This window comes from Salmo trutta, chromosome 12, assembly GCF_901001165.1.
Source record: "Salmo trutta chromosome 12, fSalTru1.1, whole genome shotgun sequence".
NCBI lineage: Eukaryota > Metazoa > Chordata > Actinopteri > Salmoniformes > Salmonidae > Salmo > Salmo trutta.
In genome coordinates this window covers 42061744-42082302 of record NC_042968.1, presented here as the reverse complement: position 1 = coordinate 42082302, position 20559 = coordinate 42061744, and the positions used below count along the sequence as shown (strand labels likewise).

The following is a 20559-nucleotide window of genomic DNA, read 5'->3' as shown; positions in this document are numbered from 1 at the left end:
TCCTTACCTAGTATAATGTGTTTCAGTAGTCTACTCCATTCTGCTGTTCCTTACTAGTATAATGTGTTTCAGTAGTCTACTCCATTCTGTTCCTTACCTAGTATAATGTGTTTCAGTAGTCTACTCCATTCTGTTCCTTACCTAGTATAATGTGTTTCAGTAGTCTACTCCATTCTGCTGTTCCTTACCTAGTATCATGTTTCAGTAGTCTACTCCATTCTGCTGTTCCTTACCTAGTATAATGTGTTTCAGTAGTCTACTCCATTCTGCTGTTCCTTACTTAGTATAATGGGTTTCAGTAGTCTACTCCATTCTGCTGTTCCTTACTAGTATCATGTGTTTCAGTAGTCTACTCCATTCTGTTCCTTACCTAGTATCATGTTTCAGTAGTCTACTCCATTCTGTTCCTTACCTAGTATAATGTGTTTCAGTAGTCTACTCCATTCTGCTGTTCCTTACCTAGTATAATGTGTTTCAGTAGTCTACTCCATTCTGTTCCTTACCTAGTATAATGTGTTTCAGTAGTCTACTCCATTCTGCTGTTCCTTACCTAGTATAATGTGTTTCAGTAGTCTACTCCATTCTGTTCCTTACCTAGTATCATGTGTTTCAGTAGTCTACTCCATTCTGCTGTTCCTCATCTAGTATCATGTGTTACAGTAGTCTACTCCATTCTGTTCCTTACCTAGTATCATGTGTTACAGTAGTCTACTCCATTCTGTTCCTTACCTAGTATCATGTGTTACAGTAGTCTACTCCATTCTGTTCCTTACCTAGTATCATGTGTTTCAGTAGTCTACTCCATTCTGTTCCTTACCTAGTATAATGTGTTTCAGTAGTCTACTCCATTCTGTTCCTTACCTAGTATCATGTGTTACAGTAGTCTACTCCATTCTGTTCCTTACCTAGTATAATGTGTTACAGTAGTCTACTCCATTCTGTTCCTTACCTAGTATAATGTGTTTCAGTAGTCTACTCCATTCTGTTCCTTACCTAGTATAATGTGTTTCAGTAGTCTACTCCATTCTGTTCCTTACCTAGTATAATGTGTTTCAGTAGTCTACTCCATTCTGTTCCTTACCTAGTATAATGTGTTTCAGTAGTCTACTCCATTCTGTTCCTTACCTAGTATCATGTGTTTCAGTAGTCTACTCCATTCTGTTCCTTACCTAGTATAATGTGTTTCAGTAGTCTACTCCATTCTGTTCCTTACCTAGTATCATGTGTTTCAGTAGTCTACTCCATTCTGCTGTTCCTCATCTAGTATCATGTGTTTCAGTAGTCTACTCCATTCTGTTCCTTACCTAGTATAATGTGTTTCAGTAGTCTACTCCATTCTGTTCCTTACCTAGTATCATGTGTTTCAGTAGTCTACTCCATTCTGTTCCTTACCTAGTATAATGTGTTTCAGTAGTCTACTCCATTCTGCTGTTCCTTACCAGTACTGGCTTTTTGATTGGTCTGCTTTGAACCCGTTGACAGTGGGAAATATACACCAGTAGACTCTACCATCAGCACCACTATGTGTAAAGTGTGTAGCGTGTCAGTATTTCAGTCTGGTTTTCCTTACTAGTGTTGGACTGTTTGACTGGTTTGTTCACAGCGGGCCCTCCTTCATCACTAGTAGCCACTACCACTTTGACAATATACTTTCACGTGTGTCTAGTGTGTTTCAGTACTCCAGACTGATGTAGGACTGTTTGACTGGACTGCTTTGAACAGCACACAGCAGGACGTCCGAGCTGTGAAACCTCAGGGTCGTAAGAGGCATTAGGCTGTCGCTTCTCATTCGTCATTCACGTTTGATACGCTGGTAAAAACACACAGCTACTGTTAACTGTTACACTGTTAACTGTTACACTGTCTGCATCCTAAATGGTACCCTATTCCCTATGTAGTGCACTACATTTGACCAGGGCCCATGGGGAAATAGTGTGTGATTTGGGACATAGTGCGTAATACTGTAACTGTACAGCCTGGTGATTTCCTCCTTGTATCATATGATATAACCTAACTCAGTTAGCTAGGTCGTAGGCTTTCCTCCTTGTATCACATGATATAACCTAACTCAGTTAGCTAGGTCGTAGGCTTTCCTCCTTGTATCACATGATATAACCTAACTCAGTTAGCTAGGTCGTTGACTTTCCTCCTTGTATCACATGATATAACCTAACTCAGTTAGCTAGGTCGTTGACTTTCCTCCTTGTATCACATGATATAAGCTAACTCAGTTAGCTAGGTCGTTGACTTTCCTCCTTGTATCACATGATATAACCTAACTCAGTTAGCTAGGTCGTTGACTTTCCTCCTTGTATCACATGATATAAGCTAACTCAGCTAGGTCGTAGACTTTCCTCCTTGTATCACATTATATAACCTAACTCAGTTAGCTAGGTCGTTGACTTTCCTCCTTGTATCACATGATATAACCTAACTCAGTTAGCTAGGTCGTTGACTTTCCTCCTTGTATCACATGATATAACCTAACTCAGTTAGCTAGGTCGTTGACTTTCCTCCTTGTATCACATGATATAACCTAACTCAGTTAGCTAGGTCGTTGACTTTCCTCCTTGTATCACATGATATAACCTAACTCAGTTAGCTAGGTCGTTGGCTTTCCTCCTTGTTATTACAGATTAGCTAAATATGCACAGAGACAATGTATATTTAAAAGATTTTATGTTTGTATTGGATTATTTATTTGGTCCATCAAGGTTAGCAGGATAGATTAGGGCAGAATATGCTCATACATTGTTATTTGTATAGATGACAGCAACATATATGAAAAGTAACATTACATAGTTTTCAGTACACTGGTCATTAGAGCCTTCAATGGCCAACGTAGCCTATACTGTAGATGTGTACAGTACATCACTTTACATAAACAGTTTACAAAATGAACCCGCTTTCAAGATAGATTGATATTATGTGAGTAAAATTATTGTTAATCAAAGGGAAAACTCAAAGAGTTAAGTGGATATTTCCTCCAAAACAAGATAAACCTATAGAAACAATGAACACTGGACTTTTCAATACCATTGTCCATATAAATCACCTCTATTTGTACAGCAGTCAGGTCAACTATCATTGACCCCTTAAATCAGACATCTGAAAAACATTACAAAGAAAAGCAAAGACAAAACCAAAAACACATTTTATAGATCCTTCATCAAATTTCTATATTTATTTTTTATTTTTATTGCAACCTTGTCCAATTACAATCATTGATTCTGGAGGGAATTGTGTAAACCAAAAACAACAACATTCCTATCATTGATGCAGATATTATCAAAATGATTTCATAACAGTCAAATTATCAGATTTGTTTTCTTCTCCATAAGGCAGCAGTGACTCATTAGTAAACAGGACTGTAAACACTAATGCATGGCTTTTCTTTAGTGCAAATGTATGCTGGGTTGGGCAGTACAGTAGCAGTGTGTTGGGCAGTACAGTAGCAGTGTGTTGGGCAGTACAGTAGCAGTGTGTTGGGCAGTACAGTAGCAGTGTGTTGGGCAGTACAGTAGCAGTGTGTTGGGCAGTACAGTAGCAGTGTGTGGGGCTGGGCAGTACAGTAGCAGTGTGTGGGGCTGGGCAGTACAGTAGCAGTGTGTGGGGCTGGGCAGTACAGTAGCAGTGTGTTGGGCTGGGCAGTACAGTAGCAGTGTGTTGGGCTGGGCAGTACAGTAGCAGTGTATTGGGCTGGGCAGTACAGTAGCAGTGTGTTGGGCTGGGCAGTACAGTAGCAGTGTGTTGGGCTGGGCAGTACAGTAGCAGTGTATTGGGCTGGGCAGTACAGTAGCAGTGTATTGGGCTGGGCAGTACAGTAGCAGTGTGTTGGGCTGGGCAGTACAGTAGCAGTGTGTTGGGCTGGGCAGTACAGTACCAGTGTGTTGGGCTGGGCAGTACAGTACCAGTGTGTTGGGCTGGGCAGTACAGTACCAGTGTATTGGGCTGGGCAGTAGCAGTGTGTTGGGCTGGGCAGTACAGTAGCAGGAACAGTGTACAGGCTGATCAGTGGTGACCTACTGAGTAGCGATTACGTCAGGCTGGGTAATCATGACATCATTCTGGGTAATCATGACATCATTCTGGGCAGCGGTGACATCATTCTGGGTAATCATGACATCATTCTGGGTAATCAGGACTTCATGCTGGGCAGCGGTGACATCGTTCTGGTCGGTGATGACATCAACACTTGTCTCCCAGTTTGAGAAAGCGCTGTGATTTTTGCTTCACCATCCGATGCTGCCTCTGGGCCGACTGCGCCTGCTCTATGGCCTCACACAGTTTCTACAGAGGAGGAGGAGAGGCCGTTAGGTAGTCTGGGTCGAACACACACACACACACACACACACACACACACACACACACACACACACACACACACACACACACACACACACACACACAAAAAGGTGTATTATTGGGACCTGGGCAGTGGCAGGGTACTTGAGGTGCAGCACTCTCATGGGTTCCAGTCCATCTCTCTTTTGGAACTTCAGCTTGTTCTGTTCCTGCCGTCAGACAAAGAGATTCAGTCCCATTACAATACTTGTTCTGTTCCTGCCGTCAGAAAAAGAGATTCAGTCCCAATACAATACTTGTTCTGTTCCTGCCGTCAGACAGAGATTCAGTCCCAATACAATACTTGTTCTGTTCCTGCCGTCAGACAGAGATTCAGTCCCAATACAATACTTGTTCTGTTCCTGCCGTCAGACAAAGAGATTCAGTCCCAATACAATACCCAAGGAGATAAGGATGCAAGTAACTAAGTAAGTGAGTGAATTTCTAAAATAGTTCTGACTGGACCTAAGGATGCTAGTTAATGTGTCAGGTAAAAATGTCTCAGCCAGACCTTGCAGTAGATCACCAGGTCCCCTCCTTCCACGTATGGAGGCCTTGAGAAATACTCAAACAGACACTCCCACTCTTTGCTGAAGTGTCCCACAAACTCCACCTCCTTCACACACATCACTCTCCTGTAGGAAAACAAGAGATGTCACGGGGTCTACGAGTTACAACGTGACAAAAGGGCAAAATACATGACAACCTCAATATTGGAATAATTGTACTTCATCGACAGTAACGTTAATTCATACACAATGAATGCAGGAGTGTTTAATGAATATATAGATACTGTAGATCTACTATATAATGTAGTATCTATCTATATACAGTACCTGTCAAAAGTTTGGAGACACCTACTCGTTCTAGTTCATTTTTTACTATTTTCTGCATTGTAGAATTTTTGTGAAGACATCAAAACTATGAAATAACACATACGGAATCATGTAGTAACCAAAAAAGTGTTAAATCAAAATATATTTTAGATTTGAGATTCTTCAAAGGAGCCAACCTTTTCCTTGATGCCAGCTTTGCACACTCTTGGCATTCTGTCAACCAGCTTCATGAGGTAGTCACCTTTGAATGCATTTCAATTAACAGGTGTGCCTTGTTAAAAGTAAATTTATGGAATTTCTTTCCTTCTTAATGTGTTTGAGCCAATCAGTTAGGTTGTGACAAGATAGGGGTGGTATACAGAAGATAGCCATATTTGGTAAAAGACCAAGTCCATATTATGGCAAGAACAGCTCAAATAAGCAAAGAGAAACGACAGTCCATCATTACTTTAAGACATTGTCAGTCAATCCAGAACATTTCAAGAACTATGAAAGTTTTTTCAAGTACAGTCGCAAAAACCATCAAGCGCTATGATGAAACTGGCTCTCATGAGGACCGCCACAGGAAAGGAAGACCCAGAGTTACCTCTGCTGCAGAGGATAAGTTCATTAAAGTTACCAGCCTCAGAAATTGCAGCCCAAATAAATGCTTCACAGAGTTCAAGTAACAGACACATCTCAACATCAACTGTTCAGAGGACACTGCGTGAATCAGGCCTTCGTGGTCGATTTGCTGCAAAGAAACCACTACTAAAGGACACCAATAATAAGAAGAGACTTGCTTGGGCCAAGAAACACGAGCAATGGACATTAGACTGGTGGAAATCTGTCCTTTGATCTGATGAGTCCAAATTAGAGATTTTTGGTTCCAACCGCCATGTCTTCGTGAGACGCAGAGTAGGTGAACGGATGACTTCCGCATGTATGGTTCCCACCGTGAAGCATGGAGGAGGAGGTGTGAGGTGTGGGGGTGCTATTCTGGTGACACTGTCAGTGATTTATTTAGAATTCAAGGCACACTTAATCAGCATGGCTACCACCGCATTCTGCAGAAACACACCTTCCCATCTGGTTTGCGCTTAGTGGAACTATCATTTGTTTTTCAACAGGACAATGACCCAACACACCTCCAGGCTGTGTAAGGGCTATTTGACCAAGATGGAGAGTGATGGAGTACTGCATCAGATGACCTGGCCTCCACAATCACCCGACCTCAACCCAATTGAGATGGTTTGGGATGAGTTGGACCCCAGAGTGAAGGAAAAGCAGCCAACAAGTGCTCAGCATATGTGGGAACTCCTGCAAGACTGTTGGAAAAGAATTCCAGGTGAAGCTGGTTGAGAGAATGCCAAGAGTGTGCAAAGCTGTCATCAAGGCAAAGGGTGGCTATTTTGAATAATCTAAAATATATTTGGATTTGTTTAACACTTTTTTGATTACTACATGACTCCATATGTGTTATTTCACAGTTTTGATGTCTTCACTATTATTCTACAATGTAGAAAATAGTAAAAATAAAGAAAAACCCTGGAATGAGTAGGTGTGTCCAAACTTTTGACTGGTACTGTAGGTATACACACAGTGCATTCGGAAAGTATTCAAACCCTTTCCCTTTTGCCACAATTTGTTACGTTACAGCCTTATTCTAAAATGGATTAAATACATTTTTTCCCTAATCAATCTAAACACAATACCCAATGACAAAGCTAAAACAGGTTTTTACAAAATGTTGCTAATTTATTAAATTAAAAACTGAAATACCCTATTTACATAACCATTCAGACCCTTTGCTATGAGTCTCTAAATTGAGCTCAGGTGCATATTGTTTCCATCGATCATCCTTGAGAAGTTTCTACAACTTCATTGGAGGCCGCCTGTGGTAAATTCAATTGATTGGACCCGATTTGAGGTGTGTACCTTTCCAAGTCATGTCCAATCAATTGAATTTACCACAGGTGGAGTCCAATCAAGTTACATTTACATTTACGTCATTTAGCAGACGCTCTTATCCAGAGCGACTTACAGTAGTGAATGCATACATTTCATACAATTTCATACATTTTTTTTTTTTTTTCTGTGCTGGCCCCCCGTGGGAATCGAACCCACAACCCTGGTGTTGCAAACACCATGCTCTACCAACTGAGCTACAGGGAAGGCTGTAGCTCAGTTGTAGAAACATCTCAAGGCTAATCCAATGGAAACAGGATGCAGCTGAGCTCAATTTCAGGTCTCATAGCAAAGGGTCTGAAAACTTATGTAAATAAGGTATTTATGTTTTTTATTTGTAATAAATTTGCAAAAATGTCAAAAAAATTGTTTTCAATTTGTTATTATGAGGTATTGTGTTTAGATTGATGAGAATTTGTATTTATTTAATCCATTTTTGAATAAGGCTGTAAAGTAACAAAAATGTGGAAAAAGTCAAGGGGTCTGAATACTTTCCTTGAATGCACAATTTGTTAAATACCTTTTCAGTTAAAGTGTCTTCTCAAACCAGTATCCCAATATACAACACAAAGTGTCTACCCTGAGGCACTAGTCACGTTGAACTGAAGTCTTCCATAATGTACCTGTTGGTCACTATAATGTTGGTCTTCCTGTGTCCAGGGTACAAACAGTGTTCTCTGAAGATCTCTCCTTCCAGCTGCTTGATCTCTGACCTCTGAAGGAGCAGTATCCATGTGTGGAAACATACAATACATTAGCTGTGTTCGAATACCCATACTAACTTCCTGTATACTACATACTATTAGTTCACTTTAGTATACTGTAAACCGAACGGTATCGTTTCAGTTGAGCGTACTAGAGCGTAGCCTGTCTACCGGAAGTTGATGCTGTTGCTATGCAACCTCTTGCTAACTTGTTAGCATAACAAATGACTAGCTAAACATTTTACGATTTCGGGTGTGTTCGTAAAATCTGGGGTGCCGTATTGCACTCTGGGCCTTTGTCAAATCCAGAGCGTTGACAGATTGTCCGTTTGTAAAATTGAGAGCGTTTCGCTCTCGGAGCGTTCAGAGCGCACACGAGGAGTAGGGTTGATCTGAGCATTCAACGACAGTCAAGCACCCAAGCTAACTGGCTAACGTTGGCTAGCTACTTCCAAACAGCTCACTCTGACCATTATACTCTCCCTAGCAGAGCTGGTTAGGCTGTTTTCATATTATCCAGAGCCTTGGTGACTGTAACTGTGTTCCTGGCAACAATTTAATGTATCTTTTTTTTTGCTGACGTTTATTGACACCGGCCGTATTCTACGAGTGTTGAGCGTTTTGTAAATTCATCAGTTATTCTGCGCGAGAGTGTTCTGAAATCAGAATAGATAGCCAGAATTAACAACGTCGATTGAAATGCACAACAACTATACCACTTAGCTAAGAATGATGTGAATAATCAAGTCAATAAACGTTGGGTAGTTAAGTTAGTTAGCAGATGTATTAGTAGCCAACTAAAGTTAGGTAACTAGCTAACATACCAGTACATACTGCAGTAATGCTATGCGGTTTGTAAGGATAGCATGGCTAACATACCGGTACATACTGCAGTAATGCTATGTGGTTGGTAAGGATAGCGTAGCTAACATACCGGTACATACTGCAGTAATGCTATGCGGTTCGTAAGGATAGCGTAGCTAACATACCGGTACATACTGCAGTAATGCTATGGGGTTCGTAAGGATAGCGTAGCTAACATACCGGTACATACTGCAGTAATGCTATGTGGTTCGTAAGGATAGCGTAGCTAACATACCAGTACATACTGCAGTAATGCTATGCGGTTTGTAAGGATAGCATGGCTAACATACCGGTACATACTGCAGTAATGCTATGTGGTTGGTAAGGATAGCGTAGCTAACATACCGGTACATACTGCAGTAATGCTATGCGGTTCGTAAGGATAGCGTAGCTAACATACCGGTACATACTGCTGTAATGCTATGGGGTTTGTAAGGATAGCGTAGCTAACATACCGGTACATACTGCAGTAATGCTATGTGGTTGGTAAGGATAGCGTAGCTAACATACCGGTACATACTGCAGTAATGCTATGCGGTTCGTAAGGATAGCATGGCTAACATACCGGTACATACTGCAGTAATGCTATGTGGTTGGTAAGGATAGCATAGCTAACATACCGGTACATACTGCAGTAATGCTATGCGGTTCGTAAGGATAGCGTAGCTAACATACCGGTACATACTGCTGTAATGCTATGGGGTTCGTAAGGATAGCGTAGCTAACATACCGGTACATACTGCAGTAATGCTATGCGGTTCGTAAGGATAGCGTAGCTAACATACCGGTACATACTGATGTAATGCTATGCGGTTCCTAAGGATAGCGTAGCTAACAAATTGTCAGCCAACATAACATGTAACGTAACTTATTTGAAAAGTCATTACTTTATTAAATTGCTCAACATTTTTTTAACATTTGTCATAATTAGTTAAAGCAATTAATTTGTATCGGCTCTCGTCGGACTTCTGCTGCATAATTTCCGCCATTTTCTTCAAATCTGAAAACGTTGTGAAGCCACGCCCATTTTGTGCAGAATTGCATTATGGGTCCTAAAAGCACGAAAAGTGTGTCCACTGCATGTATACTTCGTATTTTGGCGAATTTAGTACGACATCCGTTATATTTTGGCATACTAACTATATCCATACTACGACCAGCAAGCATACTATATACTCACTTCACCTCACAAATAATACAGTTCGTGGGGTGATTATGACTATTCAAACACAGCTCACGTCTTCATTTGTAATCTAATAATAACACGATTATGTTGTAGCTAAACTTCCCTTTCTAATTTCTAACTTTACTGAAAACGAGCAAATCACTGCAATGGATTTTCCACATGTAATTAAGTGAGTGTATACAGGTTTATTAGATTTCAGGTTGAAAGTGACAACACACAGAATAGAACATAGTAAATGTATTGACCAATAGAAATAAACCATTACCCGTCACACTAACATACATTCATATAGTTTAAGGCAGTCAGACTAACTAGAGAGTTATGGATTGTGGCTGTGTGGTAAATATATGTTGGAAAATAATTACAAAGTATCTATCAAATATAACATTAATTTGGTCATGCTTCATTGAACAATAACACAGTTTCTAAATCATTTAGCATACGGTTATAGTAACTTACACACAAAGTCATTTAAGAGTATAGCATCAATATATCATTATGAGTGCATACTGTATATACAGATATGAAAGCAGTGATTTCCAAGGTGATGCTATGAACCTTTTATAAAAATATTGCTAACTTCTGCAGGAGTATCGTTACTAGTCAAAAAACAAACGACTACATTTCTTTAGTAAAATATTATTTTCAATCATTTTTGTATTTTTTTTTATAGGGTAGTTTATAAGGGCTGGACAAATCATCTGCATATATTATAGCAGGCTAAATCGTTTCATTTCCTAATTCTGTAAATATGAAGAAAAAAAAGCAAAATATTTCATTTGGCAAAAGTAATATAAAAACCTGACTTAAAAACAAGACTGAGGTATTGTACGGCCAGAGATTTTTTTCCCTTTGGCATGCAAAACAATTCAGTTTTCAGCAAAGAAAACTGAATTAAGAGTCATGAAATCAGCATAGTATACACATTTACAAACCAGATATAGGAAGGAGATTAAACCTTGACATAGATACAGAGCTTCACCTATGTGTGTGTTAACATATCAACGATCAGACATTTTAACTCAACATCAACTGGCCGTTGATAGAACTAAGATAAGTGTCCATTGATTACTAGCAATTGAATTACATCATGTAGAGAAGAACACAAGCCCATAATCAACCTCAAACCCCCCTTCTATTCCTCATCATGCTGCATGAAGGAGAAAGAAAGAGAGAGAGCGAGAAAAACACACAAAAGGACAGAGGAAATTAGAAGTGAAAAAATAAATAAAAGACTGACACTTCAAGGCCAGCGGTGTCAAAGAGAAAGACATGAACGTTTCATTTCTGTAAAGACAAAAGATTGAACTCATTGGTCTCGAGATTACACTTTCAGATTGACTCCGTCGTTGTTACGGACATGTCATTTAAGAGTGTATAAGGACAAATTTAAAAAATATAATTTAGAACAGAAAAGTGCAGAAATCGAAATAGGAAAAAGCAACAGTTGTTATATGGTCCCCTTTTTCTCCAACCTGGACAATTCTACGTCCAGCCATGGGTGTTTTAGTGTTGTTCTAAGGTGGGTTGCTAACCTGGAATAGGTCGTAACCCTTGGCGTCTTCCTGGTCGTACGGTCTGATGATTCCGTCCTCTCGGATCAGTCTGACCGGCCTCAGCTTGGTCACTTCCTCTGTCGACTCTGCCACCCTGCCAATCACAACGCACCGTCAGATCTCACAGAGCCAATCACAACGCACCGTCAGATTTCACAGAGCCAATCAAAACCCCAACATCCAGAAGGGGTTTTCATGAATCAAACAAGAACAAGAACTAGTTTGCTTTCAGACCCAAACTCATAACAAAACTGCTATGTAATATCTTCCCAATGAGCCAGACAGTAGCAGTAGGATAACATTACAGCAAAACCATCAGCACTAGCTGAATCCTGCTTCTGAAAGAAATCACTAACTTAAAAACCGTTCAGCCCAAAGGGGGAGGCAAACGGTGCATGAGTATTTATGCGTGCACGTACACGCGCACGTGTGTGTGTGTTCCAGTATCTCACCTTTCGTTACCTCTAGTGTGAAAGCATGGAACAATAATTTCATCAGGTTATCAGGAATTGATAAGTGATTAATATGCTTTGTGAAGGATAATGAATGATGATGTGAATGAACAGAAATACTATGTGATGGGGGGGCTGTGTTTTGGCATCTCAGAACCACTGGGGAATTAGGAATGTTTTGGCTCAACATTAGATACCTGAGAGGTGAGAGGAGGAGGAAGGGAGGTTATGAGAAAGCTAGGGGGGGGGTTAAAGTGACAGTAGAGACTGAATGGTCTACTTGGCTGTGTTCTCCAGTCAGAGTGCTGTTGGCAGAGCCATTTCAGCCCCATAATCAACAATGTAAACTAACCAGCTACATGCCAGCACATTTCCCCCATAATGCCATTCCACTCTACAATGCATTACATCAGCCTATCACAGACCTGGAGCCCCCCAGGGTCAATACAGCTTGGGTTCCTGACACATTGTGTAGATATTATATTGTCTATATGTTTGTTTATTTGTTTTATTTTTGCAACAACAACAAAAAATGTTGCCAAACTGCCAATCTCTGCATGGCAGTGGTCGTGCGCTCGTGCAGTCGGCCAATCCCAGAGGAGAGAACAGGTGGAGGAGGGGCTTGAGTGTGACTTGTATCAGCGACGTGACAGAGGAAGAGTCTATGTGTCTGCTGGTCTGACCGCAGTTGGAATCCAACGTGATGTTAAGTTACTGAGATACAGAACGACCTGCTGAGAACAGCAGCTCTAATCTTTAAACAGCTTCACAGTAACATTATAAGTCTTGCTTCTCTCCCAGTCTGTTCAGTCCTCATGGGGTTTAGTCTGTTGGACCTCACGATGCTGCAGTATGGAGCAGGGAGAGGAGTCAGGTCAGAAGCAGCGTTAACAATGATGGAGGGGGGAGGGGTTAAATGTTCAGCGTTAACCAATCATTTCCTTTGGTTTGATCTGGAACAGCATGTTATAACAGCATAATAACTACTTCAACACCATGCAGTCACTTACCTCTCTGACAGACAATCTGATCTATGGGAAAGACAACTAACCCTCCATGCCAGCCAAACCCCTCCCCTATAGTCCCAAACCCCTCCCCTATAGTCCCAAACCCCTCCCCTATAGTCCCAAACCCCTCCTCTATAGTCCCAAACCCCTCCCCTATAGTCCCAAACCCCTCCCCTATAGTCCCAAACCCCTCCTCTATAGTCCCAAACCCTCCTCTATAGGCCCAAACCCCTCCCCTATAGGCCCAAACCCCTCCCCTATAGGCCCAAACCCCTCCTCTATAGGCCCAAACCCCTCCCCTATAGTCCCAAACCCCTCCTCTATAGTCCCAAACCCCTCCCCTACAGTCCCAAACCCCTCCCATACAGTCCCAAACCCCTCCCCTATAGTCCCAAACCCCTCCCCTATGATCCCGGTGTAGGTCACGTGAACAAGAAGTGTTCACTATGGGCGCCCAGTCATTACCAAAGCTTTCCCACATCTCACCAAATACTCACTCAACAGAAAGACAAAAACAACATCTCCAAGGCATTAACTTTATGAGAAAACAAAATGAAAACAGAACAGTTTACAAAATTAGTCAGCTCACAGAATTATAATGAACAGAACATAAAGCACCCAACATGGTTATGACTGGCAGACAGAGACAAACATGGTTATGACTGGCTGACATAGACAAACATGGTTATGACAGGCAGACAGAGACAAACATGGTTATGACTGGCTGACATAGACAAACATGGTTATGACTGGCTGACATAGACAAACATGGTTATGACTGGCAGACAGACAAACATGGTTATGACTGGCAGACATAGACAAACATGGTTATGACTGGCAGACATAGACAAACATGGTTATGACTGGCAGACATAGACAAACATGGTTATGACTGGCAGACATAGACAAACATGGTTATGACTGGCAGACATAGACAAACATGGTTATGACTGGCAGACATAGACAAACATGGTTATGACTGGCAGACATAGACAAACACGGTTATGACTGGCAGACATAGACAAACATGGTTATGACTGGCAGACATAGACAAACACGGTTATGACTGGCAGACATAGACAAACATGGTTATGACTGGCAGACATAGACAAACATGGTCATGACTGGCAGACATAGACAAACATGGTTATGACAGGCAGACATAGACAAACATGGTTATGACAGGCAGACAGAGACAAACATGGTTATGACTGGCAGACAGAGACAAACATGGTTATGACCGGCAGACATAGACAAACATGGTTATGACTGGCAGACATAGACAAACATGGTTATAACTGGCAGACATAGACAAACATGGTTATGACTGGCAGACATAGACAAACATGGTTATGACAGGCAGACATAGACAAACATGGTTATGACTGGCAGACATGGTTATGACAGGCAGACATAGACAAACATGGTTAAATAATGTGACACAATACCACATTAAACAAAGCATTCCAAATAAAATCACAAAAATCACAATAACCTCTGTAGTGTCCCGTGTCTCTCTACTAACCTCTGTCGTGTCCCGTGTCTCTCTACTAACCTCTGTAGTGTCCCGTGTCTCTCTACTAACCTCTGTAGTGTCCCGTGTCTCTCTACTAACCTCTGTAGTGTCCTGTATTCATCTCTACTAACCTCTGTAGTGTCCCGTGTCTCTACTAACCTCTGTAGTGTCCTGTGTCTCTCTACTAATCTCTGTAGTGTCCTGTGTCTCTCTACTAATCTCTGTAGTGTCCTGTGTCTCTCTACTAATCTCTGTAGTGTCCTGTATTTGTCTCTACTAACCTCTGTAGTGTCCTGTCTCTCTCTACTAACCTCTGTAGTGTCCTGTGTCTCTCTACTACCTCTGTAGTGTCCTGTGTCTCTACTAACCTCTGTAGTGTCCTGTGTCTCTACTAACCTCTGTAGTGTCCTGTGTCTCTACTAACCTCTGTAGTGTCCTGTGTCTCTACTAACCTCTGTAGTGTCATGTGTCTCTACTAACCTCTGTAGTGTCCTGTGTCTCTACTAATCTCTGTAGTGTCCTGTATTTGTCTCTACTAACCTCTGTAGTGTCATGTGTCTCTCTACTAACCTCTGTAGTGTCCTGTGTCTCTACTAACCTCTGTAGTGTCCTGTGTCTCTCTACTAACCTCTGTAGTGTCCCGTGTCTCTCTTCTAACCTCTGTAGTGTCCTGTATTTGTCTCTACTAACCTCTGTAGTGTCCTGTGTCCCTCTACTACCTCTGTAGTGTCTTGTATTTGTCTCTACTAACCTCTGTATGCCGTGGAAGGTGCTGGAGGCCATGTCTACGATGCCCCCTGTCGGCCTGGCCACCACCCCCACCAGGCCCTTCCCTATGCCCTTGAAGAACCCTGCCGCTCCCTCCTTCTTGGCCCCTGAGGGGGGGGGGGGGGGTGATAGAGAGAGAGTATAAAACAAGAGTTAGACCTCTGGTTTAGAAAAGGTTAACACACAAAGCCAACTACACTGGAAATGTAGTAATGACATGTTCAACATACGCTGAGCGTACAAAACATTAGGAACACCTTCCTAATATTGAGTTACACCCCCCCTGTAATGCTTAGAGAAGATCTTATGTCAAGTGTTATTGAAGTGTTGTGGTTGCTATAGGCCACCAAGTGCTAATAGTCAGTATCTAAATATAATTTGTGAAATGCTTGATAGTGTACAGTCGTGGCCAAAGGTTTTGAGAATGACACAAATATTAATTTTCAGTCTGCTGCCTCAGTTTGTATGATGGCAATTTTCATATACTCCAGAATGTTATGAAGAGTGATCAGATGAATTGCAAAGTCCCAATTTGCCATGCAAATGAACTGAATCCCTCAAAAACATTTCCACTGCATTTCAGCCCTGCCACAAAAGGACCAGCTGACATCATGTCAGATATTCTCTCGTTAACCTCTTGCGAGTACCCTACCAATGGGGGCGCCACAGCGCATTTTGGAAAAAATTCGTTCCCATTTTCAACGGCCTACTAATCAAACTCAGAAGCTAGGACATGCATATACTTATTTTATATGGATAGAAAACACCCTAAAGTTTCTGAAACTGTTTGAATGGTGTCTGTGAGTATAACAGAACTCGTATGGCAGTCAAAACCCCGAGACCGATTGAACCAGGAAGTGGGATTCTGAATTGTGGACTCGACTTCACAGCCTTCCCTATAATTTACAACGTGAAAAAATGATAATTGAGCACTTTCCAGTGCTTCCACTAGATGTCCCCAGTCTTTACAAAGTGTTTTGAGGCTTCTGCGGTCGAAACTCAGTGAAGGAGACGATGTGGCAATTGGTCACAGTAGTAGGGCCATCAGCATTGTGACGTCGGCGGCCGTGTCTGCCCCCACCTTTGGAAACCTTTTGAAACACAATGAAATCGTCCCACTCGAATCTGATTGGCTCTCTTGTTGAAACAGGCCCTGAAGATTAATGTTATACAACGTTTGACATGTTTGAACGAACCTACAGCAGTCAAAAAAGTCATTTTTCGTTAGGCAGGTCCCGCGCCCGTATCAACATTTGATTACAGCCTTAGGACGCGCTAACAACAGCAAGCTAATGGAACATAAAGGATGGACTTTTTCGACCGAAAATACATTTGTCGTGGACCTGGGATCGGGAAGTGCTTTCTGATGAAGACAACTAAAGGTGAGGGATTATTGGCAATATTATACAAGATCAGATGTGATGTGCGATTTTTCCAAGATGGCGACGAGCTAGGCTTTCTAGCTCATTTTCTGGGTATCGCATCCCCTTTTATCTCAAAGTGTGATTACCCTGTAAAGTTAATTTAAAATCTGTTATGACGGGTGTTTTCAAGAGATATTCATCTATAAATCTTAGATTGACAATATAAAAAAAAAAAATCGTTTTCGAATAGTAATTTATAAAATTGTAGCACTGTTTCCTGGGACGCATTTTATGGGAAAATAGTTAGTCAACGTCAGGTGCCGATGTAAAATGCTGTTTTTATATAGAAATATGACCTTTATTGAACAAAAGATTGCATGCTGTGTGTAACATGATGTCCTAGGTGTGTCATCTGATGAAGTTTGTAAAAGGTTAGTGCTGCATTTAGCTGTTTTTTGGTTATATGTGATGCTTGTGCTTGGTCGGAAAATTCATATGATGCTACTTTTACCATGTACTCCTCTAACATAATCTAATATTGTGCTTTTCCTGTAAAACCTTTTTGAAATCGGACATCGAGGGTCGATTCAAGAGAGGTGTATCTATAAAACGATATGAGACAGTCCTATATTTGAAAAAAAAAAATATTGAATTTCGTTATGCTAATGTCGCTAGGAGTTGATATGCGCAAGAAGTTAACACAGGTGTGAGTGTTGACGAGGACAAGGCTGGAGATCACTCTGTCATGCTGATTGAGTTCGAATAACAGACTGGAAGCTTCAAAAGGAGGGTGGTGCTTGGAATCATTGTTCTTCCTCTGTCAACCATGGTTACCTGCAAGGAAACACGTGCCGTCATCATTGCTTTGCACAAAAAGGGCTTCACAGGCAAGGACATTGCTGCCAGTAAGATTGCACCTAAATCAACCATTTATCGCATCATCAAGAACTTCAAGGAGAGCGGTTCAATTGTTGTGAAGAAGGCTTCAGGGCGCCCAAGAAAGTCCAGCAAGCGCCAGGACCATCTCCTAAAGTTGATTCAGCTGCGGGATCAGGGCACCACCAGTACAGAGCTTGCTCAGGAATGGCAGCAGGCAGGTGTGAGTGCATCTGCACGCACAGTGAGGCGAAGACTTTTGGAGGATGGCCTGGTCTCAAGAAGGGCAGCAAAGATGCCACTTCTCTCTGGGAAAAACATCAGGGACAGACTGATATTCTGCAAAAGGTACAGGGATTGGACTGCTGAGGACTGGGGTAAAGTCATTTTCTCTGATGAAACCCGTTTCCGATTGTTTGGGGCATCCGGAAAAAAGCTTGTCCGGAGAAGACAAGGTGAGCGCTACCATCAGTCCTGTGTCATGCCAACAGTAAAGCATCCTGAGTCCATTCATGTGTGGGGTTGCTTCTCAGCCAAGGGAGTGGGCTCACTCACAATTTTGCCTAAGAACACAGCCATTAATAAAGAATGGTACCAACACATCCTCCGAGAGCAACTTCTCCCAACCATCCAGGAACAGTTTGGTGATGAACAATGCCTTTTCCAACATAAGGCAAAAGTGATAACTAAGTGGTTCGGGGAACAAAACATCGATATTTTGGGTCCATGGCCAGGAAACTCCCCAGACCTTAATCCCATTGAGAACTTGTTGTCAATCCTCAAGAGGCAGGTGGACAAACAAAAACCCACAAATTCTGACAAACTCCAAGCATTGATTATGCAAGAATGGGCTGCCATCAGTTAGGATGTGGCCCAGAACTTAATTGACAGCATGCCAGGGCGGATTGCAGAGGTCTTGAAAAATAAGGGCAACACTGCAAATATTGACTCTTTGCATCAACTTCATGTAATTGTCAATAAAAGCCTTTGACACTTATGAAATGCCTGTAATTATACTTCAGTATTCCATAGTAACATCTGACAAAAATATCTCAAGACACTGAAGCAGCAAACTTTGTGGAAATTAATATTTGTGTCATTCTCAAAACGTTTGGCCACGACTGTATGTGATGTAAACAGAGAGGTCTACTTTCTTGAGGACCTGAATATTGACTGGTTTTCATCAAGCTGGCCGCTCAAGAGGACGCTTCTCACTGTAACCAGTGGCTGTAATCTGGTTCAGGTTATTAATCAACCTACCAGGGTGTTCACAAACACTACAGGAACAAGATCATCCACATGTATTGATCACATTTTTACTAATACTGTAGAACTTTGTTCTAAAGCTGTATCCGTACCCATTGGATGCAGCGATCACAACATATTAGCTATATCCATGAAAGCCAAAGTTCCAAAAGCTGGCCCTAAAATAGAGTATAAGAAATCATACAAAATATTTTGCTGTGACTCTTATGTGGATGATATTAAAATATTTGTTGGTCTGAGGAGAATACAGCTGCAAAAATATCTAACAACCTGTTTTTGCTTTGTCATTATGTGGTATTGTGATGTCATTATGGGGTATTGTGATGTCATTATGTGGTATTGTGATGTCATTATGTGGTATTGTGATGTCATTATGTGGTATTGTGATGTCATTATGTGGTATTGTGTGTTGATTGATGAGGGCGGAAAAAAAAACAATTTAATCCATTTAAGAACAAGTCTGTAACGTAACAAAATGTGGAAAAAGTCACTGGGTTAAATTGCACTGTATGTATGCAAATTGTAGTCTCTTGTCTGTAATGTATTTTTCGTTATGTGTCGGACCCCGTTGGCGACGGCTATATGAGATCTTAATAACTCAAATCAGATCTACGAGGTGTCGAACAGCGTTCCACAGGGATACTGGTCTAATGCTTCCCATAGTTGTGTCAAGTTGGCTGGATGTCCTTTGGGTGGTGGACCATTCTTGATACACACAGGGAAACTGTTGAGCGTCAAAAACCTACCAGCATTGCAGTTCTTGACACAAACCGGTGTGCCTGGCACCTACTACCATACCCTGTTCTTGTCCATTCACCCTCTGAATGACACACATAGACAATTCATGTCTCAATTGTTTCGAGGCTTGAAAATATTTATTCAACCCGTCTCCTCCCCTTCATCTACACTGATTGAAGTGGATTTAACAAGTGACATCAATAAGGGATCAAAGCTTTCACCTGTAATCACCTGGTCAGTCTATGTCACGGAAAGAGCAGGTGTTCATAATGTTTTGCACATTCAATATATTCTCCAAATCTTTTGAAGGGTTGAGACAAACTTCAGTTTCCACAAAATTGGAAAGAAAATATTTATTGAACATTTGAGTGACGATGAGACATGTTTTGTTTTTTCCCCCAGTGAACGGAAGAAGAGATCAGCAACAGGTCAGAGCGTTGTGAATAAACAAACCTTCTACAGGTTTGGTGACGATGCCCGTTACCCCACCAACGACCCCCTACAGAGAGAGAGAGAGAGAGAGACAGAGAAGAGAGAGAGAGGACCGTCAGTGTTCCATTGTATCCAACATAAAAGGTCTATTCAAGAATAACAGGAAAGAACAACCTCTTGAAAACCACTCTGTTTCGGGAGGTAATTACATTTAACATTATTGTCCTGAATGAAGAGGGTTAATTTGTTGTTGTGTTTTGAAAAGCTTGACCTTATCATGACTTGGCCTTATCATGACTTGGCCTTCTAAAGGAAGACCCAGGACAGAAGACAAGTGAAGATGACACTACTTTAGGTCCTGAATCAATAGAGGTAGATGATACTACTTTAGGTCCTGAATCAATAGGTAGATGATACTACTTTAGGTCCTGAATCAATAGAGGTAGATGATACTACTTTAGGTCCTGAATCAATAGAGGTAGATGATACTACTTTAGGTCCTGAATCAATAGAGGTAGATGATACTACTTTAGGTCCTGAATCAATAGAGGTAGATGATACTACTTTAGGTCCTGAATCAATAGAGGTAGATGATACTACTTTAGGTCCTGAATCAATAGAGGTAGATGATACTACTTTAGGTCCTGAATCAATAGAGGTAGATGATACTACTTTAGGTCCTGAATCAATAGGTAGATGATAC

The 20559-nt window shown here is 41.3% G+C and overlaps 1 protein-coding gene across 1 annotated transcript; it reads right to left on the bottom strand.

Annotated features, from left to right (window-relative positions):
* Window positions 1-3612: 3612 nt before the first annotated feature.
* On the bottom strand, window positions 3613-19932 carry LOC115203562 (vacuolar protein sorting-associated protein 13C). Its single transcript, XM_029768343.1, has 7 exons — window positions 19878-19932; window positions 15164-15287; window positions 11417-11531; window positions 7751-7842; window positions 4856-4979; window positions 4431-4514; window positions 3613-4290 (listed from the first exon to the last, which is right to left on the bottom strand). Exons 2-7 carry the CDS (start codon window positions 15193-15195, stop codon window positions 4189-4191), a joined length of 549 nt encoding a protein of 182 aa, XP_029624203.1. The 5' UTR covers window positions 15196-15287; window positions 19878-19932; the 3' UTR covers window positions 3613-4188.
* Window positions 19933-20559: the final 627 nt, after the last annotated feature.